Source organism: Canis aureus, chromosome 4, assembly GCF_053574225.1.
Source record: "Canis aureus isolate CA01 chromosome 4, VMU_Caureus_v.1.0, whole genome shotgun sequence".
In the NCBI taxonomy this organism is placed as follows: Eukaryota; Metazoa; Chordata; class Mammalia; order Carnivora; family Canidae; genus Canis; species Canis aureus.
Window position 1 is genome coordinate 71,753,313 of NC_135614.1, and position 25,402 is coordinate 71,778,714.

The 25,402-nt window shown below is 37.1% G+C and overlaps 1 protein-coding gene and 1 long non-coding RNA gene across 6 annotated transcripts in view; one reads left to right on the forward strand and one right to left on the reverse strand.

The window, feature by feature from the left end:
• LOC144312964 (uncharacterized) overlaps positions 1–9,164 on the reverse strand; it is a 36,299-nt gene extending 27,135 nt beyond the window's left edge. The window contains exon 1 of the long non-coding RNA XR_013378608.1: positions 8,658–9,164. This is a non-coding gene — a long non-coding RNA (uncharacterized LOC144312964). The remainder of the gene's footprint in view (positions 1–8,657) is intronic.
• RICTOR (RPTOR independent companion of MTOR complex 2) overlaps positions 7,657–25,402 on the forward strand; it is a 117,267-nt gene continuing 99,521 nt past the window's right edge. The window contains exons 1-3 of one of the 5 annotated variants that reach the window (XM_077896152.1): positions 7,744–7,797; positions 7,968–8,015; positions 15,263–15,304. Coding sequence is in view for 2 of the 5 variants with exons in the window: in XM_077896148.1 (XP_077752274.1) it covers positions 7,749–7,797; positions 7,968–8,015 (97 nt within the window). In the remaining 3 variants the exon portion in view is untranslated. Of the gene's footprint in view, positions 7,798–7,967; positions 8,016–15,262; positions 15,305–15,583; positions 17,503–25,402 lie in introns of those variants that run through there. The other 4 variants (XM_077896148.1, XM_077896150.1, XM_077896151.1 and 1 more) reach the window with 4 other exon arrangements.

The window sequence follows — 25,402 nt, forward strand, 5'->3', positions numbered from 1 at the left end:
ATTATTGCCTGTAGTTTATTTGCCTTTGTTTTTTCTCTGATCACTTTAAAGATATTTCACTTTATCTTTGGTATTTGGTAATTTGACTATAACATGCCTGGGAATGGTTTTCTTCGTGTTCATTTGTTTGTGACTCATACAGCAATTTGGATCTGTGTCTTGATAATTTTTATCAAATCTGGAACATTTCAGCCATTGTTTCTTTGAGTATTTTTTCTGCTGTAATCTCTCCACTTCTCTTGGGATTCCAATTACACATATTTCAGACTGTTTGATTTTTTTAATGATTCTTTTTTTTTTTTCAGTCTTTCTCCTCTTCATTCTCTCTATTGGTCTGTATTCAATCCACTGATCACACCTCCTTTTTTGTGTGTCCAATATGTCACCATCAAGTGGATTTTTACATTTTTTATATTGTATTTTTTTATTTCTAGAATTTTCACATGGTTCTTTTTTTATAGTATGCATTTCTCTAGTAAGAGCTTTCATTTACTATAATTATAAAATTCTGTTAATTTTGATGCCTGTGTTATTTCTTGGTTTGGATTCAATGACTTTTTTCTCAAGAAGATGAATCACATTTTTCTGATTTTTCACATCTAATTAAATTTTTATTATATGCTTTACATTGTAAATGTTATGTGTTTGAGAGTTTGGATACTACTGTTTTCTTTTTAATGAGTTTTTTGGGGGGGTTCCCTATTTATTAATTTACTGGGAAATTAGCTCAATTCTGTTGAGACTTGATTTTAGGCTTTGTTTGAATATGTCTATAGTAGCATTTATTTTATGCTAGTGTAGCTTTTCCCCTAAGTTATGACCTTTTGGGGGTCTCCATGCCAACCTTTGTCTAAATTATAGCCTTCTGGAGTGTTCTTAACTGAATGCTCAGGGTGGTTCACCAAAATTTCTTCACTTGCTGGTTAGAACTCTAATTGTCTTTTGCAATCTTCTACCGACCTCTGGAATTTTCAGTTAGTTCAAAGCCCCCAGGTGCTGTTCTCTAACAGGACTTCCCAGAATCTCACCATCTTCTTGTGCAGCTTAAAATTCAGCTATCTAGTTAAGAGGATTCATATACAGATTTCTGGAACTCCTACTCTGGTACAGGTTCCTCCTCTCTGGCATTCTGTTCCTTAAATTTCAATTGCCTCCTTAGATCTGAACTTCAATCTTTCTTTCCTCCATCCTGTTTCTTTCCTCCAGATAGTTGTTCTCTGTTGGTTTCCATAGTTTAGTGTTATGTTGTGAAATGTGTCCCCAGGCAAAAAGCCAGATAGAATGTGGAGTTCACCTTGTCTGTTTCTTTTATCTCAAGGTCACAATGCCACATTACCTACTGTCCAATGCTTCAAATTGGACAGTTGTTAATAAATATGTGAACATTTATTATGGTAAAGTGAATTTAATAGTCATTCTCCATCATGGACAAAAATCAGAAATTCTTCATTAAAAATCATTATTTCAAATAGAGTTCCGTTATATTTGGTTTCTGATCACCAATATCTGAAGTCTGTGAGTTATAGTTTTTATTTCTACCGATTCTTCCTTATGGTGGCTTTTTCCTATGACTTCGATGAACTTTGAATATGAACTTTTGTTTGATCTTAATTTGTGAAGAGTCTAAGGGCTTTTCTCCAGAAAGGATTTGTAATTGCTACTGCTGAAAGCCAGGGGGCACCACAACCTGGGTCCACTTTGGTCCACTTCTAGAATCCTGGACTTAATGCAGAAGTCTCATGTGTTGCTTTTCTACCTCTGGTAGTGGCTTAGTCTCAGATCATGAGTATGCAATTGGCGTCTGCCCTCTAGATAACTCTGCTTTTCCAGTTTTCTAATTTCACACTGTTCCTCTAATTTTGCTATACTGTTTTCTGTTTTTTGTTTTCTGGTGGAGGAATTTTGGAGATTTTCTTTAGCCAAAGGGGTGGGGGAAGGAAAGGAATGAAAAATATAAACTATTGATTATATTATGCAGATTTAATGGTGGAGTTGTCATTTGGTTAACTTTGGTTGGTAAAATTAGCAGGAGTCATAGAAGGCATCCTGAGGGAAGACTGGGAATTCTGTAACTCAGAGGAGTTACAAAACTTTCCTGAAAATTTTTTCCACTTGGGTATATGGCCAAGGGGCATATTTTAACTATCCATATTTTAAGGGGCATATTTTAAACTACCCTTTATCAAATGGAAGCTTGGCTTAAAAGAATATTGCAAAGAAACTACGTGTAACAAAAGTTAGATACTTCTGTAAGTAATAAAAGCACAGTTTTAAAATACAGAAGCTCAGGTACCTTTACTACTGATATTAGCACTTTATCAACATCATTATAAGAAAAAAAGCAAAGGCAATGTAATCAGATGTCACAATGTCAGCAACAATTTTTTAAATGAAAATTAAGATCACGTAAAACATGATTCTATGTAGATTATCCTTTACGGTTACTTAAGTCTAAGTATATACTATTCCTTGAGATGTTAGCTGATGATAGTATAAAGCTATCTGATTTGCAAAATATTTAAAAATAAACATTCAAAATGTGAAGGTAATTTTCTATGTTTTTAATGATGTGAAACATGCAGTATTGAATTCAATACTTTGGAAAATGAGAAACTTAGCAACAGACAAAAAGGTACATATTGGTGGGGTATAATACAGTGGCATTCCCTGCTATGATAAAAAAAAAAAAAAAAGACTGAAAAAAAAAGCCACAAAGAAAAAAATTTGGTGACAAACTAAAATGTTCCATTGGTCAACCAAGAAAGAAAAAATAAAAACAGAAACAAAAAACTCAAAAACCTGAAGATTTGAAGAAAAAGATATTGAACAAAAATGCATTACAGAACCTTTGCTGTGCAATTGGATAGAAGCATAGATGCTTCTACACTTGGCTTAGTTTACGGTATTTGCTGAATTCTATTCAGCAATGAAAATACACAAATCGCTATTCTTTCTGCTCCACTAAAGATGGACCAGAGCATGTGTATCCTTATCTAAACAACTTCCTTAATAAAGGCAATATTTTATGAAAAATCGATGTTTCTAAAACTGAAATATCAAAAGATATCTCAGAAGAGTAGAGACAGTACCACATGTGATAATTTTAAATAATAAAGACCTTTAAAATATAGCTTAATTTTTATACACCTTGAAAAGAGAAAGGAAGTAACTATGAAAGTGTTTTATACCATGAAGATGTTTGATATTTATTTAGTGGTAAACTGTTTTCCATAGTGATTGGTGGCTTCTAGTACCACATTACCTATCAGATATTTTAAAAATATTTATTTAGTCTTTCCCTTCAAGGTAAATGTGATAACAATAACTAAAAATCTTAAAAAAAAAAAAAAACTAAAAATCTTACTACTTTTCGAAAGAAATTTGTGCTAGGAGGGAGCACTTAGAAAATAAATATTTGGAAACATTTCCACAGTTTTGTGATTTTTTTAATACAATTAAAAATATAAATGTGTCACTTATATAAATGTTTATATTTACACACTTAAAAATCATGGAAAGTTTTCTAACCTGTTTAAAATCATTCAGATGACAAGTTTTGAAACCATTTTTAAATCACTTGCTAAAAATTTCTAAATGTTATGCCTTCCCATTTGCCCTAAAAATGGATTGACATCGGGAAAGACGGACCTTTATTAGCGAAATTACCTAAAAAAACCTTTGTATAACTGATTGTGGAGTTGAAAAATGAGTGTTATGGTTTAGAAACTCCAATAGTTCCTCTATTTTTTTAAAAAAAACTTGGTATATTGTGAGATTTCAGCTACTAAAACTCAATATCCAAATAAATTCTTCCTAGAATTGGACTTTTGAATTGCTATATCATAAAGTATTTAACAAGAAATTAAAAAAAATAATAAAGTATATTCAGCCCCACTTTTTATTAGTGTCATTAGTAAAGTAACATTAAAATTTATTTTTTACCAATTTTATTTTATCCTTGTTTTATGTCTTATTTAATAATAATAATAATAAAAAAGTTGGGACTCCTGGCTGGCTCAGTCAGTGGAGCCTGCGGCACTTGATCTCAAGGTTGTTAACTTCGAGCCCCATGTTGGGTGTAGAGATTACTTAAAATCTTAAAAAAAAAAAATGAGTAAATACATATGTATTGTAGTATGTGCACAAATGTTCTTTTCAAAACGATGAGATGTACAAGAATTTGGTGGTCCATTGCTTAGCAAATTATTATAATGAGATGCTTATCATTGTGACTTAAAACAGCTGGAAAATTTTCTCTAAAATAGTTTTTCTTTAAAAAATTATATAAGTAAAAATTTGTTTTAGAAAAGTTAAAATGAAAAAGATAAAAAGCACTCAAAATTCTATCAGCCAGAGATAATCACTGGTTGAAATTTTAGTGCATACCTTTCCAAATTTTATTTTCTGAATATATATATATATATATATGGGACAGGAATTAAAATTTAAAGGAACAGTACTAAGAGGCTCCTTCCTGCTATTTTGAGACTTCCATTAAAATGTAAAGGAACAATGCTAAGAGGTACACGAGACCAAGGATGAATCTTCATAATCAACACTGTGCAAGATTACAACATTTGTTTGATTTCAGTCCATTGCCTGTCATTTTAATGTTCTTTATCTAGATTTTAAATGTGTGGTTTAACTCTGAAGAGAAATGACCAAAACACAGACCACCAAATGTTGTGGTTTTTGACTTGCTTTATCTTCATATGGCCTACACTGTAAGGCAGATAGATAAAGGGAACTAAGATTTTGGTAAGGCTTTGTTTCTGTTCAACATTATCTCTCTTCCCAAAACTGATAAAATTTGGTTTTTAAACTAGAATTATTAACTTTGTGTAATAGGATAGAGAATAGAAACCAGACAGTGATTACCAATGGAGTCATTTATCTTTGGAATCAAGCAGTTATCTCTCAGAGGTGTGGTCCTGGAACCAATCTCACATGACATTTTTTATCTGTGACTAATACTACAAGAAAAGACAGTTCATTCACACAGCAAATGAAACCTAGTTGGGAAATGAAAACTCAGAAGAGGAAGTCACATTCTCAATGACCAGATTAGAATCAAAATGACCCGGAAAATTGGAGAAGTAGTAAGAAGTAAACAAAATGAGTAAAACATAGGGGTGAGCTAGAATAAACCAGGAAGAAAAACAAGTTTCAAAAAGAAGAATGGCTAGCTATTGGCAAGTATAGAAGATAACTTAGAGATTTTAACAAATAACAAGCTGACTAGAATCAGTAATGTATTGTTTAAAAAGCAAACATAACATTGTGAAATGTATTCTTCACTAAAATTTCCCTAAACTCCTACTTCCCAGTGGAGTGTCATTTGCAAACACTAAGAACTTGTCCTTTTTACCAGAAATCCTATTATTCACCGTAACAACAAATGTGAAGAACATAGGCGCTTAAATGACTAAAAGAGTAATAGAAGAAAAACTAGTTTCATTGTAAGTTTGGGGAAAGATAATTTTTTTTTTTCCTCCTGGAAGAGATGGAATAATTGAATAGTGATCTTTAAATAGGAAAATACAGTGGAACATATAGTTACAAAAATGAAAGGCTATTAGATTCAGGCTTTCATGTACCTTAAGTAATTTAAAAGTGGATCAGTAGTACTGAACTTTCATGAAAGAATGAAAGAGAAAATGAAGTTAAATTGTAGTAGGAAGGAGTTAATCTAGAATAAATAGGAACAAAAAAATAGGATAAAAGGGGTCGGTTAAAAATTGGAACAATTCTAAGACTCTGGTAAAATGTCCACTGATAGATTTCTACCTCTCTAAAATTGTGAAATATGACATATGGAAGGATGAAATGCAAATATTTAATGTCCTAACCTCAAAATTTAATGACCTCAAATTTTTGTGATTTTTGCCTTAGTTGTAACTAAAATAATCTTGCACCAAGACCTAAAAGCTCCAAGAGCAAGAGAAAAGTTTGTTGTTATCAAAATTCCTAGTGGTTATGTCAGGAGACATTTTTAAAAAGTACTCTGTGTGGCATCTCCGAATAGGAGGGCAAGACCACAAACAGGTATCTGATTGTAGACCTAATAAGAAAAGGACCTGGAATAGAGAGAGGATAGTCTCCTAAGGCAGCAGGGTTCCTCTTTTATTTTCCTGATGATGCTACAGCATGAGGCTTTTATTTTTCTGTTTACAACTTTTTATTTTACATTAATCACAGGACATTTAAAGAGTACAGATGGCAAACAAGAATGAGAACGTATGTGTAATTCCACAGCTGAAAGGAAAAGAAAAATCAGTTAACATTCTGATGTATATCTTCTCAGACTCTTTCCTATGTACAGATAGGTAAAATCTTTTTACTGTGTACGTATTTTAAACGTGCATAAAAAGAGGGAATTTTGTAAACCCTTGCTTGATTCAAAATCACAAACATGACTTTAAATATTTAAAATATTACGGTATCATAAATATACTAGACCTGCAACGTTTTTTTAATGGTTGTAATGATTTGCATAATCCCTACGTTTGGTCACGTTTGCAATTGCTCACCGTGATTCACAACGGCAAATGTTATCTCCAGTCTTGCTTTTTTTTGTTTTTTTCCCTTAAGTAACGCAAAAAGAGCACTGGAACAAAGGAACCCAAGGCACTTATTATTCATCGAACTTATTATTTATTGAATGCTTATTTATCCTGGACATTGCACGACCTGGGAGGAGAGAGGTCGTTAAAGCAGGAGCTCCGCTGTTTAACTTCCAGTCTCTTGTGATTTAAAAAAGAAAAAACAACCACACACACACACCAAGTGGGGGAATAGGAGGCGGCACGAGGCTCACCCGGTCTTGAAAGTTAGTGCACTTTAAAGAGAAGGCTGCTGGGTCAGAGGCCAGGTGTCTGTGTATGGACTGGGTGAAGCAGTTTCTGGAATTGAAAGCTCCACCGCGAGTAACGACTGGGTTTCCGCGCGGACAATGCGAAGCCACCACCCCTCCGGGGGCCGGGCTCGGGCCGCACGCCCCGGGGAGCCGGAGCCGGAGCCGCCCTCCGCCGCCCTCCGCCGCCCCCGGGTCCCCCCGCGCCGCCCCCGGGTCCCCCCGCGCCGCCCCGCGCCCTCCGCTTCCCGCCTCCCTCCCGCCGGCGGCCCGGGACCGAGCGCCCGCCCGGCCGCCCCCTTGGACCGAGTGTGGCTCGGAAGCCCCAAGCGCAGGCTGCTTCGCGCGCGGCGGTCGCGGCCGAGGGCGGAAACCAAGTTGGCTTAACGCGCCGAGTCGGCCGCAGCGAAGCGGTCCGGGAAGGGCCCGCGCCAGGCGACGCCGCGCAGCTGTGCCCGTGCAGAGCGCACGGGGTCTCGACTGGCGAGCGGCGAGGGCAGGGCTGCTCCCGGCTCGCCTCGGCTCCCGTTACGGTCCCCGCCGCCCCGGAGGGGGAGCGTCCTCCACGCGGCAGGCCCCGTCAATGGGATTCCCCTCGTGGGCACTGCCGCCTCCCGGCACGCGGGCTCTCGGAGGGCCGGGCGCGCCGGCGGGGGGGCGCGCGCGCCGCGAGCTGCACCGAGCCCCGGGGTGGGCGCCGCGCCCCTGCTCGCCCCTCCTCGCCCCTCCTCGCCCCTCCTCGCCCCGGGCCGAGCCCCCGCCGCCGCCGCCGCCGCCGCGCGCGCGGAGGGGGGCTGTGGGGGAGGGGGAGGGGGCGGGCGCGGCGCGCGGGGCAGGGAAGGGGTTCTCGCGCGATCGGGCGAGGTTTCCGGTGTTGTGACTGAAACCCGTCAATATGGCGGCGATCGGCCGCGGCCGCTCGCTGAAGAACCTCCGAATACGAGGTAAGCCCGCTGCAACCCTCCCCCCCACTGCCTGGGGCCCGCGACCCCTGGCCCCGGCCTCCCCCTGGCCTCGGGCAGGCGGGGCCCTCAGGGGCGCTGGCCGGAGCCGGGGCCGCCGCCGCCGGCCTGCGAGCGCGTCCTAACCGGAGCTGTGTGTCTGTTTCGCACAGGGCGGAATGACAGCGGCGAGGAGAACGTCCCGCTGGATCTGACCCGAGGTAACGCGGGGCGCCGCGGGCGCCGGCCGGGGCGCGCTGTGGGGAGGGGCCGGGGGCGGGGGCCGCGGCCGGGGGCCGGGGGCCGGGGGCAGGGGCGGGCCCCGCGCGGGCGGCGGGGGCGCGGGAGGCAGAGCCCGAGCCCGAGCCCGAGCCCGGGGCCGCCTCCCGGGACCCATCCCCCTTCCCAGTGCCCGCGCCCCGCGCCCCGCGCCTTTCTCCGGGCCTCCGGGTGCGGCGGGCGCCGGCCCACGCCGAGCGGGACTCCGCGGGGCGGGCGACCCCCGGGGCTCTCCGCACCCCCGCCCGGAGGCGGCCGGCGGGAGGTCGGGCTGTTACTTAGGCTGCCGGAGGATGTCGGAGGGAAGAGCGACCACATCCTGCCCTCCCCGTCCCCCCGCGCGGCGGCCGGACCTGCCGGGTCCTTGCCGGCCCGCGCCGCTGCTTTCCTCCTTGCCCCCCGGCCCCGGGCGGTGGGGGGGGGGGGCGCAGCGTGGCTGACTCGGCAGTGACCCCTGGAATCGGGGACTGCGGCTCGGTGTCTGGGCTGCGCCGGCGGTCCATGCCCGCTTCCCGTGCCCGGGCGGCTGGGACCGTAGTTGGCCGAGACCGCCCCCTCACCCTCGCCGCAGGTTCATTGTTTACCTTCTGCCGCGGCGGCGGGTTTGTTTACACCTTGGGAACGGGGCGAACCCCGCGCTGGCGTTTGGAAGGACCCGGTCCAGCTACTGGCCAGCGAATCTCCCGTGTAGTTCACCGTGCTGGAGTCTGTTCGACAGTATCTCGCCCAAGATGTAGTAGTTACACGCCAAGGATTTTTTTCTTTCTTTTCTTTCTTTCTTTCTTTATTTCTTTTTTTTCCCCCCCTTCCACCGTAAACAGGATTTGGTCTACTGATGCCAAAGAAGTCCGATTTCACACTGGCTGTAGCCGAGTGTAAACTGGTTCGGCTGCCTGAGAATCGGCTTCCTTTCTGAGATCTGAAAAACACTTTAGGAAGTCCGAGTCGTAAACATTTTATTAGAAATTCGAAAAATCTAACCCGTGTGCTGCTTGACGCAACGACTGTTATCTAAAGTATTTGTCAGACGCAGGCCCATTGTTGAGGCTCATCCCTGGTATTTAAAGCATAATGCATTATCTGGCTTGCCTTATTTTGTCTGTCCTAGGGTAAGATAACTGTGTCATCAACTAAACAGCTACTTTCCATGTAGCTGCCAGAGTACGTTTTTGTAAGAATCTTTCATTCTGAAAGTTCAGGGACTTCGCTTTGGCCGAAACTAGGTGCTGGTGTGACAGGCAGAAAGGGTTTCTACCGATGCACTGAATTGGAACTTCTTTCAGCAGATAGGGTTTGAGTGTTAGTATACAAAGGTGTAAACGCTTTTGACTGTTGTGTAACCTTTTGGAAACCTCACTATATAAAACACACACGAAAAAAATCTATGTAAAATGTGTGTGGGGAAAAGATTTTCTAGGAAGTTTCCTTACAAAAACGAAATTCCCACGGAGTTGAAAATTAGCATTTGAGTTCTGTAACAGATGTGCTTTATTAGTGATTTAATTTCTATGTGGGCATATGCGTCTATATGGTGAAAAGAGCATTTATTAGATCTTCTGTCTCAATTTCACGTTAAAAGCTTGTTGGGATGTGGTGCTGAAAACAAGTTATATTTGTGCCTTAGATTTGCTGAGCTGCTATATATAGTAGTTTCTGTGGTTGGTATCAAAATTTTGGTTTGTAAAAGAGCTCATGTACAAATTTGATAAACCCTTGATTTACTCCAATCTTACTCAAGTACACAGATAACTCTGTATGTTTACTATTTAAAATGTCATATGCCCGGAGCACTTTGTGAACACCATTGTTGACAGGCATTTTTAGGATGATGCAAAAGGCAGAAGAAAATGGTATTTCTGCTTGCCCTGACAAAATACAAATTAGTTTGGAATATACACAGCCAATTGCAATGGATTGCAAAAGGCATATGCAAATAAGAGAGGCTATATAGGAATAAAACATTCATTATATAGGGAAGTTATAGAAGTACTAGTAGATCTAAGGTGATGAAAATCACAAAGAATTACACTTTTGTAATAGTTTGAGAACTATAGGGCAGTTTGGGTTGCAGCCGAAGGGCAGCTGTTTGTGGATTGGATTACGGTATGTTTTAGATAAGATTGGGTAACCAAAACTAGGTTTTTAATGCGAAGGCAGTGTTTGCCCTCATTTTAATTGTTTTATGCAACCTTTGAGAAGTTCGTTAATGTAGCTATCTCACAAAGTTCATCATTAAATAGAGGTCATGGTCATTGTAATTCCTAAAGGAGCCAATCAATGTATAGTGAAAAGAGATCAGACTGTAAAGTCAAATAGTTCTGGGTTGTAATCTCAGCTAGGATCCTTAATAGTTAGGTGATGTGGGGCAAGTTATTTGACCTTGCTTAACTCTTGGTTTCTTCATCTCAGAGAGAACTTCAAAGGGTTATTAAGAATGTGAGAAGTAAATGAACTAATGCTTAAAATAGTACGGGAGCTTATACTTTTGTGAGTGATGTTAACTAGATGTTAGTTGTCTTCCCACACTATGAAACCAAAATTATTTATATCACATTTAAAATATTTCAGAGTTGTTTTGAACATTATAAACTTGTTAATAGGATTTATGGTATCGAGGCTTTCATTTCTTTTTTTAGACATAACTATTAATTGGGTAGTCTGAATAGAGTTCTTGAGTATAACAACTGTCGAGAAGTATTCCACGAGATTACCATTAAATTAGGTCTAAGCAAAGAGTATTATATGTGCTCAAGATAAAATGTAGTGTTTTATTTTCTAGAACATTAGAATTTTTCTCTGACTCAAGAAAATTTCTTGGTAACAATGATTTGACTAGCCTTGCAAGCTTCTTGAGGCCCAGGAAAGTTACAGGTGCTTTGGTCTTAGTATTGGTATCACTGTTCATACGTGGTGTACTTCAATTAAAAATTGCTAATGAATTAGTTTTGATCTAGTTTAAGAACTTCATTGCAGTAATTCTCACAGTGAACTTATTGGTAACTGTTGCTTTCAGTTTTGTTCAAACAACTATTTATTTTGTGAAAGTCCCTGATATTTGCTATTGATATAACTTAAATACTCTCTCTGTTTTGCATGCCAATATCTATTTTGAAACCAAAACGCTTCCCTTAGTCACTTCCACTGCAAGGATAGCCTGTTTTGTTTTTCTGTTATCAGTCTCCTCGTACATTTCTTCTGGTACTGGATAAGTTGAAAATTCGACACAGAGTAGTCTTCCTGTGTAAGTCCTTCTTACTAAACAGTAATTTAATTATTGTGTTCAAAGTGAATTTCCAGGACATGGACAAACCTGTACTCAAATCTATTAGAATAGAATTTATTTAAAAGTATTGAGTTTTATATTTTTTGATTTTTGATTATCCGATTCTTTTACTTTTCTGTTAGAATACAAAAATTGACTTAGTTGCTGTTCGATACTTAAAAAAGTAGGATGGTTATCTGAATGATGGAGATTTGAACACTACTTTTTTGTTTTCTGATTTTTTGTTTCTAGTGAGCAGATTACTCATGTTGTTTAACCACTGACTTCAGTTAGACAAAACAAACATTGACAAAATGCCTTTTATTTACTAAATGCTGAATTAAGTGATGTAGGAATGAAGATGAGGAAGATGTCATTCCCCTTTTTAGGAGTTTACTGGAACAGATATTTAAAAAAGGGATTGCAATATGGAATGACAAAATAAGTAACCAGACTGTACAAGGATCAGAAGTAGCCTAGATGAGAAAATGATGAATTGTTTGGTGGGCAGATGATCAGAGTGGTTTACTTCACATAAGAATAGTGGTGGACATAATGAAAGGAAACACGGATTCCCAAGAGACTATACCACACCTTGGAAAGGTAAAAGTCAGCAAGAAGAGGAGCTGGCTAGGAAGCTGCTGACGTAATCTAAGAAATGGTGGGGAACTAGACCAGGATGTTGAAGATAGAAATGAAGGTGAATATATTTTGAAACAGAGTGATCATCTAATTTGTTTTCTTCAGATTTCACACTGGGTTTGGAATTCTCCTGCTCTGCACAGAGAACTTATATTTCTTTATTAAGAAAGTAGAAGCTGTCTAATCTGAATTCCCTTGACTTCTCCCCTTTATTTATTTTTTAAAGTAATCTCTGTGCCCAATGTGGGGCTTTAACTCAGGACTCCAAGATCAAGAGTCACATGCTCTACCTACTGAGCCAGCCAGGTGCGCTTGTCTTCTTCCCTTTATATTTTATATGTACTTATCTTCTGGTTCCCTGAGTCAGGGAATAAAGCATCTCTGTTCTTTCCAAGGCTAACCTGGAAAGGAATTTCATGCTCCTAATACTGTTTCCTCTGAGATTCTTTGTAGAACTGGAATCCCTATCTTCATTTCACTTTCCTATTGGATCAGTCTTCTCATGTTCAATGATCATTTGTTGTATCCTTCTTATGGCTCAGGTACTACTATACCAGGCATGCCATGGTGGTAGGAGGTGTGGAAAGATAAAGATTACAAAACAGCTGTTTTTCCATTGCTCTACAGAAAGAATAGTTCATCTTCACTCTAGTTTTTTTCCTTAACCACTATAGTCTTCTAAGCACAGCTTTCCCCATGTACTGAAAATAGTTTTGTTTTTTTTTTTTTTTTTTTAATATTTTATTTATTCATGATAGAGAGAGAGAGGCAGAGACACAGGCAGAGGGAGAAGCAGGCTCCATGCCAGGACCCCAACGTGGGACTCTATCCTGGGACTCCAGGATTGCACCCTAGGCCAAAGGCAGGTGCTAAACCACTGAGCCACCCAGGGATCCCCTGAAAATAGTTTTTTTTAAAGGATGCTGGTAATCTCATGCAAAATTCATTGGCATTTTTAAGTTCCCTATTCTATTTAAGTACTACTACTGTGTTAATAGTTTTGTTCCAGGCTCTAAAATATGTTATCTCCGCTAATCTTTAATAACTGTTTAAGGTATTCTTTTTATCCCTGTTTTACAATTGAATATATAGGTTCTAAACTTCTTTTTTTTTTTTTGGTTCTAAACTTCTAAAGGTCTGAGATTCAGGTAAGTTATTCAGCCAAGGTCATAGGATTAGTGAGTGACTATACTTGTAGCCACTATATACTATTGCTATTCTTGTAATTATTTCTTCACTTGACTTCTGTGAAATATTCTCCTGCTGCTTTTCCTGCCTGTCATGCTGTTCGTTCTCTGTTCCCTGGCTGGTCTTCCAGCTCCTTAAGCAAATGAACCTTAAGGTTCTGTCCTTGATCTTTTCTTCTCTCCTCCAGTGCTGTGTCCCTGAACCACTTTTTCACTGATGGCTTCAAAAATCCATGAGTTGAAAAAAAAAAAAATCCATGAGTTGAGATAGTTATGATAAATACATTTTTATTCAGACTCTTTTTAAGCTTGCAAAATGTATTAGTATTATGTGTCTACTACTCATCTAAAAGGCTTGATGTGTAAAGCTTTCCACCCCAAGGTATGTGCCTTTCTCACTTTATAATTACCACTACCATCAAGCTAGAGGCCTACTGCTTATTTTTGTTCAGGTGCCATTTTTCTTCAGTTTGGCTGTGAAATATCTGATGAATCTAGTCCCTCCTATTCCATGTCATTGGTCTTGTTTACATCTTTATTATCTCATGGGTCATGTAAAATCTTTTCTCTAACCTTTTTTTTCACTTTATCTGCTATATGATTGCCAGGATTATTTTCCTGAAATGTAGATCTCATCTTATCATTCCCTTAAATAAAAAAACAAAAAACAAAAAAACAAGGCACACTCATATTCATACTTCTCTGCCTCATTGTTGCTCGCAGAATAAAGTCCAGATTTCTTAGCTTGGCATTGAAGACCTTGTATGATTTATTCCAGAATTATTATCTTCTGTACTGTCTTAATCATACTATTCTGTCAGCCTCTGTGCAGATTTACTTGTGTAAGCCACTCTCCTCTTTCTTCACACACAGTGCTTTTCAGAGGGGATGTGGAAAGTTCACTAGTCCAAAGCACTTACCTCTCCGTTCTTGTTCTTTCCCCTTGGAGATTGTATTATACCCCTGGTTTAGAAAAAAATGGCTTATTCCTTACATATGGCATACAGTTTTTTATTTGACCTTGTGCAGGTTGTTTCCTCTGCCTAGAACTTCATTTTCAGCACTCTTTATTGAAATCCTAATTCTCCAAGGTCTTCTAGGTCACAGGCTACTTCTAGAAATCATCCCAGTGGGAATTCATTGCTTCCTCCTCTACTTTTCCATATTTTGTTTGTTCCTTTCTAACTATCACTTCCCGTCGCTTTCTTTGTCTTCGTTGTTTTTCCCTCACTAGATCTTAAGCTTCCCCAGCATCTATCATATAATGGAAGCATTTATTGAATGTCAGAATGGAGAGAGAGATGAGAAATGGAGTAGTACAACGTTAAGGGAGTAGAAGTAAAAACATTTTAGGTTTGCAGTCCTGAGGGACAATGAGATTGATGATGCCATGAAATGAAGAAATCCATTTTGGAGGGATGATAATGAGTTCAGCTTTGCACTTTGAATTTCAGGTGATTAATTCTATCAGAGGTATATAAAAGGTAGCTGCAAATACTGGAATGGTTCTAAACTTGTGATCTGATTGTTCTCTGCATAGGGCATTGAGACAGGAAAGAAAGTAAATGGAGAAAGAGCTAAAGATTTACGTATTAGAGGAGGAGCTGATGAGAGTGTCATAGCATAAGAATCAAAAAATGAGAAGAAGGTGGCCAAGAGAAGAAAACTAGCAAGACTATGATCTCTCAAGCCAAGAGGGAAGTTTTGGTTGAAGAGACTGCGAGACTGTAGCATTGAAGTTGGTGTCTGGAGAACTCAGTTCTGTCTTCCTTAATCTAAGAATGATGTTGGCATACTGTTTAACCTCTCTGGGCTTCAGTTTCCTGGATCTCTAAAATGCATACTACATTACATGTGTAGCACTGTCACCTTCTGTCTTTGTGATCCTCAGATATCACCATGTTTCTGGGATATTGAAAGATTGAAAAGAAAGCATTACAGCCTTGTTAAATCACTGTGAGAAGTATTCCCATAAACAGTAATGAATACATGTAGGAGTGATGGTATTTCATAGCACTTTAAATGTAAATTATAGTCAACTCTCAATTTCCTTTTAAGTGATCATCTGCAGTGACTTGCTGCCTCCTCCCCCTCCCAGGTCTCAGGCTACTGAAAATAGGGCTGTGAAAAGCACAGTGGGGTGAGTGAATGGTTTGCATGCCTGTGTATCTGTACCTCTGACTATCACCAAGCTAAATACAGTCCACTCTCACTTACCTGCGCTTAATAAAAAAGGTGAATAATGATGAGTGCTAAATTACATCATCTAAATAGCACTATTTATATGTGGCTTGGGAAGATTTTCTATTCTTTCTTCCCCTACAATAGATTGATATATCTTTTCTTTTATTTGAATTATTAGCATCAATTTTTATTTCCTGAGCAAATACTTTTAGAATAGCAAACATAAATAGGTTAAAATATATATTAGGTAATCCACATGCGAATAATTGAGAGTTGACTGTTAATGCTTTTTTGGATCATCCATTGTTTTGTATTATCTGTGCTTTTTTGTTAGTGTGGCCAGGTTAAAGCTGAATAACTACTTTAAAATTTTATCTCTGCAGTGAATATACTTCTAAAATTATACAGATGCCAAACTAAATTGAAAATAATAGTGTAAAACTCGATAAATACAACATATGTCCCAAGTCATAGGATTGAAAGACTACTTAAGTACATTCTCAAAACTTCCTTTTACAAGGTTTTTAAGCCAGATTGCACAAACTGAGTAAAGCACCTGGTAATGATGAAATTTATATAAAATATAAAATTAAGAATATGCCAAGGCTTCAAACACCCTTTTTGTGGAGTCAATTGAGTTTAGTAAGAAATACAGAAAACTTAAAATTACCTGGATTTTCAAGAATTTGGCTCTTTTAATTACTTTGCCATTTTTTTACCCCAATATTTTGAAGATTTGGATTTATAGTGGTTTGTTGATCCATATATTATATAATTGAATTAATAAATATTATCATGAATCAGGAAGGCACAATTCTTGGCTTCAAGTTTATATTATAGTTGGGATATACCTGTATCAGGGCATAGTATAAGATAGTAATATTTGAAGAACCTACCAGTTGTCCTTATGAAGGAATCAAAAGCTGGAGGAATTGAGGGGAAATAAAGAGAGATAGGTAAGGAGTAGCTTAGAGGTAAGACCTCATAGAAACTTGGCACCTGTAAGACCTTTGCATAAAAGGGTAGCATTTGAATAGGTAGAACTTTGGATCAGTGTTTTAAAAATCGTAACTTAATTTTGTTAACTAACATTTCTGGCATATTATTCAGTATTTGAAGGTAATGTTGAGAAAAAGTTGGCAATTATATAAAATCTCTTAATTATTGAAGATTGATTATATTTCAAAGTAGGGTTCTTCTGGCCTGTAAAGGTAGTGCAGGACTGGACTGAGAGCTTTTAGGCATATTGTGAAATAATTGTGTGCTTGTGACTATGAGTATATAAATGCTTGGCTGTTATTCCAAATCCAAGTATAAATGATTTTTTTTCTTCCATTGTTTTGTAGTATATGTGTTTCCTTTCCCTTTCATTAATACTGCATGTTCAAAGGGCTCTGTAAATTTGTTATCAAACTTACTTATAGAGGTATGAAATTTGGAAATAGAGATTATAAATGAGATGAGTAGTGTTTTTGTTATTTTCCACACTAAAATGACCATGTTTTCTGATCTCAGAATTTAAACATGTCGCCTCACAGTGAGATAGAATATTTGAAAATAAAGTCATTCTGAAAAACATGGAATGTTTTATTGCTAAATCCAGGCAACCTACCCAGCCCTCTATTTATTTGGGTAAAGGGTGTACTGGGGAAATTATTGCTTTTATTAAAGCAGCAAAATGAGAATTGAATTGCCACTTGCAGGGATTTTAGTGATCTTGTTCAGAATCCAGTGTAATTTCATGTGTTTCTTATGAGTGAAGAGACACAGAAGCTGTAAACAAAGAAGACTGCCAAGTAATTTACTTTTAGTTACTAAGAAGGAACAGCTTGCCAGATAAAAGTGTATTTAACTGCTTTTAGATGTGTGCACATACATATATTTATCTGTAGTTTCATACTTCGAGAAATCACATCTTAAGGTAGTATTGCTAATTCTTTCCATGCTTAATGTTCATCCCTCATATACTAAAACTTTTAATTGCCCTGTTTTTTCTCCACTCATAATTCTGTATAATACACTCCCTAACCTTCACCACACCACCACCATCACCACCAGCCCCCTCCCCCAAGAAAAAAAAAAAAAGAAAAAAGAAAAAGAGAAACTGAAGGGAATAGAGTTGCAGAAAGAGTGAGAAGACTCCAGTGGTTGGAGGTAGGTGAGCTGTGAACTGTTAACATTTAGCTATATGGCAGTTTCTGTGTGTGTGACCACGTGGATGGTGGAAAATTGTGGGATGTTTTATTTACGTGTGTTGTAGATAAGTTTTTAATCATACCTATCACATGATTAGCCTAAAATCATGATAATGGAATATTTGAATACAAATAGCTATTTTTTTACTTTATTTTAGAATGACTTACAATTTTATTTTATTGCTGTATCCTGTAATTTCTAATGTTACTTTTGAATGGTATAACTTGGTGCAAAGCAGGTCAGATTAATTCTTACATAAGATTTTCTATGTCATGTAAGAATAATTCTCAACATAAGCTTTTACAACTTTTTAATGAGTTAAATTTTGCATTAGCATAACCTTAAAAATGTTTAAATCACTGTATATTTTAATAAGAACTTTAAAATAACCTTTTTCTCCTTTGTCATGGGAGAATTCAGTGTTATGTGTTCATGTTTCAACATTGTTTTGAATACAGAAATATATATTGTTTTACCTAGCGTAATGGAAGACGTTTAAAAAGATGCTGATTATTCTTTAAAAAGAAATAAAAAGGATTGAGAGGGATAAACTGTAGCAGTTGCCTTTTGCTATGTTATTGTTTCTTGTAATAGTTATTTTGCTGTATTTAAAAAGTTTAGACTTACTTTTGAGTCCTAGGAAAATTTGTTGCTTCCATCAGTAATTGTTTCTGTATTAAGAGTACTGAGAAAAAAAAAAGTGTAATTATCTTTAAAATAAGTAATTATATTGCAAGTAAATGTTCACTTGGGGTACTTGAATATGAGTGGATTTGGGAGAGGTATATGTGTATATTATGTTTATTTTTAAGCATATTTGTAAGCTGCTTTAGAAATTATTAGCTCTCCCCATCAAAACAGGAATCTTCTTTATAGTATCTGACAGATGTCATCCATCATCGCTCAAACCTTTCATTGATAGTTAGCTTTTTCAGAGTTTGTTTCTTTGTTGAGTAGCTATGTTTGTTAATGAAATTCTTGTATCAAATTAGCCAAAATTTTATAAAAGAATCATTTTTTAATAATTGATCCTAGTTCTTTTGTTTTTAAAATTTTATAAATATTTACAAATAAAATAGTAGGTTTACTCATGTTGGACACTGCCGTGTGCTATTAGAGAGTCTTCCCCTTTTCTTCTCCTCATACAGGTCAGTCACCAACTACTTAGTACTGCTTGTGTGTCCAACATTGTTCTGGTTGTTAGATGTTTAAGACATGGTCTTTGATTACAAAAACAGCAGCTACTATATTTTGAACTTTATAATATATTGGAAACTGTTAAAAACATGACTTAAATTATTGAATTTAGTCTTCCTACATTTCTAGAAAATGTGTTTTAATATCCTTATGTAACTGATGAAGAAAGTTGGGCCCAGAGGATGCCTAACTAGCCCAAGGTCATACTGGCAGTAAGAGAGAGAGGTAGGATTCAGGTCCCATTCATTGTTTTTAATTCTAAAACCCTTTATAATCTTTCTAAAAACAAGTACATGCACTTAACCCTTTATAATCTTTCTAAAAACAAGTATAGTAGAAGATAAGTCATATTACTGGAATAATTAGTGACAAAATGAGTATGCTATATTTTATAGTAATGTTGATTTGGAGCCCTTAAGAAACAAGTTATTGACTGAGCCCTTAAATGCACATTTGAACCATTTTTGATAAAATTATTTCTGTAACTATTACGTATTTCTCTCCTTTATTAAGAAGAATATATCAACTACATTTTAACTTCTCTTTGGCTGGGGTCATCATTATGAATGTTGATTATTGTGTTGGAGGTAAGGGGAGGATGATTTATTACTACCTTGTGTGACATTGGACTGCTCTTTTTGATCTCATGTGCTGTTTTCTTGCATTCAGCTGTCACTTTACATTGCAACTATATTATTCCTATATTTAGCAGTCCTTTATTTTTTTACTTTTACCATGCTATAAAATAGAAACTATAACTGGACTTATTAATATTATATGGAAAATAAACATAATTAGGTTGTGATTATGATGAATAAAGGGGCCCTACTATCAATAATCATGTTTTCTGTAGTGAATAAACTTGGTGATGATACTGCTTTGAATGTTTATTGCCATTTTTTGATATGCTTGCTTTTATATCCTGGTTATTTTCCACATAGCATTGCCACATAGCATTCAAGGTAGATGAGATATGACTTAATAGAGTTAGTATATAATGTATACAATATGGATGGTAGGATTATCTAAAGATAGATACTAAGGTACAAAATGTGACTGATATGGACACAATAACATTAAATAATGTGCTAATTGCCTAATATAGAGACAGTCTAGCTCTTGTAGCTAAGAGCTTGGGCTTTAGAGTCAGACACCTCTAGATTTGAATCTTGACCCTGCCTCTTAGTTTTTTGAGTTTGGACAAGTTGGCTTTCTGAGCATGTTTTCTCATCTCTGCTGGAAATAACACTTGAGGAATGAATGAAATGTTTGTAAGATATTTATTACAATTTTGGCACATTTTGGCACATATCTTTACCTAATACCTGTAGATATTAGGTTTTCTTTAGTGGTCATTTAAAGCAAAGGAGATGAAAGAAGGGAGAGAGAAGTGTAAGCTGGGAAAAAAGTAAGAGAAAGTGGGGCATTGTTACAGCTCTGAATGAGCAGGATGGTGTTAAATCAAGAGGAATTGAGCATGAATAAAGGCATTGAACGTTTTACTGAGAGAGGAATAATAAGGATATAGAATTTTAGTATTCATATTGAATTCGTAAGGTAGAGATAAGTAACTGAGGGCTTTGAAAACTGTGGAGATGTTAGACCCTCTTCTCTTTTTACATGTTAAAATGCATAACAGAGAGAGTAGTAAATGTTACTAAATTATTTTTTATATAAAGAAAACCTAGATCCAAAAAATGTTTGTCATAATTGTATAATCCTATAAATTTTGACAAATTGAACATATGAATAATCAGAACCCAGATCAAGAATCAGAATACTGCAGTACCTCAGAAGCTCCCATTCTGTCTCCTTCTGGGCACTACTTTCCTATGGGAAGGATACCACTATTTTGACTTCTCATACCATAGATTAGTTTGGCTTGTTTTTTAACTTCCTATGATACACTTATACAGTATGTACTCTTTTATATCATCTTCTTATGTCCAATATTACATTGTATCACCATGTTGTATGTAGAATAAACGTTCTATTAATCCAAGTCTGCATAACATGTATCAGGTATGTTACCATGCGATGTCTTTTTGAATGGGCAGTGGGTTTATATGAGTGGACATGATTTGGAATGAGATTAATTCCAACTTTATTTAAAAAATTTAAATCATTTTGTGAATATCTGTCTGCCTTTTTAGTTTGACCTTTTTGCTTTAATACATTGTAGTCAGTAAATACATCTAGATAGGTGAATTTTTTTTTTTTTTCTTAATGGTTGTTTAGATCACAATAACCTACTCAAGCTACAGGTTAGAAAGTTAGTTAAAAAAAATTCCAGTCCAATAAAAGTTTTGTGTTGACCTAATTAAATTGGTGGAATGATTACTGAAATTGGGTTAGTATTTCTACAGAAAAAAAGCGACAGTGATAAACATGTCTTGGTCCTTACTTCAATGATACACTCATGCGAAAATAACAATTTATTAATATTTTGGATTTACAACATAGCTTTAAGTATTTATCAAAGTTGATAAGTTGTTAGAGTATAAAAGAGAGATGCTTCTCCTTGAAGGAACATAAATGTTTGTCTTTTATGATTCTCTTAGGAGCTCAAAAGGGACCGTTAGAAATTTGTCCAATCCTGCTTTAGGTTTCGCATATGAGGGAATCCTAAAATAATGTGATTTTTTTTTTTTTTTTTTTAGTAGACATGATCGAACTTTACGAGGTTAAGTGAAAGTGTCTAAGACCTTATTGATAGTTATGAAGTGTCTTTGATTGTTTTTCTCCCCTTCCCTATATTTCTCAATTTTTCTCATTGGTTTCTATCTCTAGTCTTTCCTTTGGTGACTCTTCAATATAATAGGATATGATATAGAAATGGACTATGTTGGTCTTTTAGCTGCATTTGAAGTGTTTTATGTTCCTTGACTTAAAATAAAATTTAATTGTTAAAATTTTTTTTGTTTTTGTTTTTACTTAATCATTGAATTTTAGGTCCCCCCCCCAACCCCCCCAAGAGTCGGTGATAGAAAAAAAATTCCACTCCTCATAACTTGGTACTTGTCCCCAAGAAATTTGAACTGTTGCATAGGAAATTGATTAAATACTTGAAGACATTTTAGCAATATGTGCTTAGCATAGATAAGTAGAATAAAGAACATTTTACTTATTTCAGTGTGTAGGAATAAATGTGAACGTGAAACAAGTATTCACTATACTGAAGGTAATGAAGTTTCTCATAAAGTGCATTTTCTAAATGTTGGTAATTAAAAAAAAAATAGTATTTGTTTTAAATTTTCATGCATCTACTCTGGAAGTATGGAAAACAATGAGTTTGGAATTCCCTGAAAGTGGGAACATCCTAATAACTTCAGAAGATTCTTGCTGATTTTGAGTCTAGACTGTTTAGTTCACTGAGTATGGATTATTTGCTATCAAAAGATACTTGGCTTTAGTAGTGAGTTTTGAGTAAATGCATATTTGATACTGTTAATTAGGAATGACAACATGCAATAAATCTATATTTGTTACCAAGTTTTACAGGGTTATATTATTTATTGTTCTTGTACATATACTGGTACATATTTTTTTTTTCAACTATTTTAAATGATTTTTCTTAGAATAGCGCTGAAGTAGTAAACTTTGGTCTGTCCAGCACAATCAGAGGTTGGTCTAAAATGGTATTTTGTTTATTTTGTGAAGGGTTTATCAAATGATGTGTTGTTTTAGCAAACAATCTAGAAATTATATACTTTGAAGTAGATGTTTCCTTTAAGTGGTCCCCTTAAAAGGATATGTACTTCTTCTAGTGGTGATGTCACTGTTTAAAAGACTTTAAAAATTCTGCTTCTAAAGATTGCTAAACCTTATAATGTAGTCCTTTGAATTGCTGTTTGATCTGTGCTTTGGGCGTGAATTGGAGTTTGGGAACTGGTCAAATACAAATTGTGGTCAAATATAATGGAGATTTGTTAGCTCTTTGATTTATTCACTCATTCTTTTGAAGAGTATTCATTGAGCACCTGCTATATTCTCAGCACCATATTAAATACTGGGATGTGTATAACAAGATAATTTTTCTGAGATATATACTACCACTATATGTGGAGACTCCCATTGTAATCTGGTCTCTGACTACCTCTTCAGCCATTCTCATTTCCTCTTTTTCTCTTATTCACTCTATTTGGCAAAACAGCCTCCTTGCCATTCATTCTATTTATATTCTCCTTTCAGACCCAGAACTTTTGTGCCTTTGTTAAATTCTGTCTGAATTATTCTTCCCCTAATATTTGGAGGCTCGCTCCCTTACTCTGCATAATTCTGTTTATTACTTTATTAATGAGACCTTCTCTGATCATTCTATGTAAAGTAGCCCCCATCTCCCTCACTTTCCATTCTTTTATATTTGTTCTTTTATAGCCCTTGTCACTACTGCCATTACAGTATTATTTATATTGTCTGTCTCCGTAGAATATAAGTTTTGTGAGGACACTTTTTTGTTGTTGTTCACCATTGTATCCCTAGTGCCTAGAAAAGCCCCAGCACATTGTATGTACTTGATTAAATATTTATTGGTGGAATAAATGACTATCAAGTTTATGTTTTAGTATGAGGGTTCCAGATAGCATATTCAACATCTTGACCATGTAGTCACTTATATCAACATATCTGTGTTTCAAACTTAATATTTATCTCATTGTTTTAAAAATCTTTCTATATTTTTCATCTGGGCTAAGAGCAGTACTTTAATGGGGCCAAAGCAGACACCCAGGAGACATCCTGGCCTCATTTCTTGTCCTTATTCTACACATCAAATCTGCTACCAGTCTGATGATAATGATTTTATCTCTGAAATCTGTTAAATCTATTGTTTTTAAGGATATTTATTTATTTAGAGTGCATGGTGGGGGGAGCAGAGGCAGAGGGAAAGGGAAAGGGGAATCTCAGGCACACTCTGCACTGAGTGTGGACCCTGACAGGGGGCTCCATTCTATGACCCTGAGATCATGACTTGAGCCAAAAGTAAGAGTCAGACACTCAACCCACTGAGCCGCTCAGGTGTCCCAATTGTTTTTATTTCTGCTGCTGTGCCTTTTTTTGGGCTCCCATTTACTTTCCTGGATGAATGCATTGGCTTCATCACTACTCCCTCCATTCTAGTTCTGTCCTCTCCCGATCTTTATTGTAGCTAGCAACAGGTTTTCCAATGTAAGCTAATCTTAATATCCCTAGCAGAGTTCAGCATCTTCCTTCTTTGGGCTTTTATAGTATATAAAATTTTCTGTGTTATATTTCTTACAACATGGTGATAATTTGTTCATGTCTGCCTTCCTCAGGCACAGTTGGCAAACATTTATTGACCTTTACTATGTGTGAGATACTGTTCCTTTCCTGGTGATTCAGTGGAGAAAAAGATTATGTCTGTCCTTGAGGAATTGTATTCTGGTGGGGGAGAATGCAGACAATAAACATTTGAACACAGAATGTTAAGTAAGTAGATACTCTGAATAATGTACAATTAGATATTTAAAAGAGAGTTGAGGGCAGCCCCTGTGGCGCAGCAGTTTAGCGCTGCCTGCAGCCCAGGGTGTGATCCTGGAGACCCCAGATCGAGTCCCACGTCAGGCTCCCTGCATGGCGCCTGCTTTTCCCTCTGCCTGTGACTGCCCCCCCCCCATATATATATATGAATAAGTAAATTAAAAAAATCTTTATAAAAAAAGAGAGTTGAGTGGTGGTTGGGATTGTCAGAAAGCTTCTCTGAAGCAGTAATACTTAGTTGATTCAGAACTAATGAGGTGGCATAAAGTGAAGATACAGGGTGAAGGTCTACTTCTTCCAAGTAGAAGAAAGTAGTACAAAGGCCCAGAGATCAGGAAGGAACAAATAATGATTAGTGCTTAATGAATGAGAGAGAGAGTATGAGACTAGAGATTATGGTATGCTTGCAAAAGGAAGCCATTAGAAGGTTTTAATTAAGAGAGTGATGTTATCTGATTATTTAGAAAGATCACTCTTGGTTGTTCTGTGGATAACGGATTGACGCCCCTGGAGAAGCGTAGCACACGTCACTAAATCAATGTTAATTGAATGAATAAGTGAATGAATTAATTCTTTCACTTTATATCCATTTTGAATCACATGAGACTTCAGTATTCAAGAGGAGAAAGCCACAAAGCCAACATTGTAGAACTGATGGTTGCACTTCTTTGTAAGCTGTATGTCTAACCCTAATCACTTTAGTATCTTGAGTTAGCAAATAATTGTCATTAATGAGAACTCTTTGTGACCATAAATGGAAATGCTGTATTCATTAATTTATTTATTCAATTAATTATTGACTATATACCATAGATTATTCTGCTAAGTTTTTGAAGTTTCAAGGTTGAGGTTACAAGATAAATCAGACCTTGCTCTTAAAGTTAGTTGTCATTAAAAAAAATGTAGATTGGTTGGATGGTTAGGCTTGATTGACAACTCAGGAGGTTGAGAAGGGGGTTATAAGCCTTCCATGACCTCTATAAAATATGATTCTGTTCATTTCAGTTTCCTGCTGCTGTTGTTAGAGGCTTTCACTTAGATGTTCAATATATCATTGAAAGTAGTATAAAGGAAAGGGAATATAGAGGAATGGAGCAGATAATTTTATTTGTGGGAGAAGTTAATTTTACCTTTATTCTCTGTAATGTTTTTAAAATTTTTA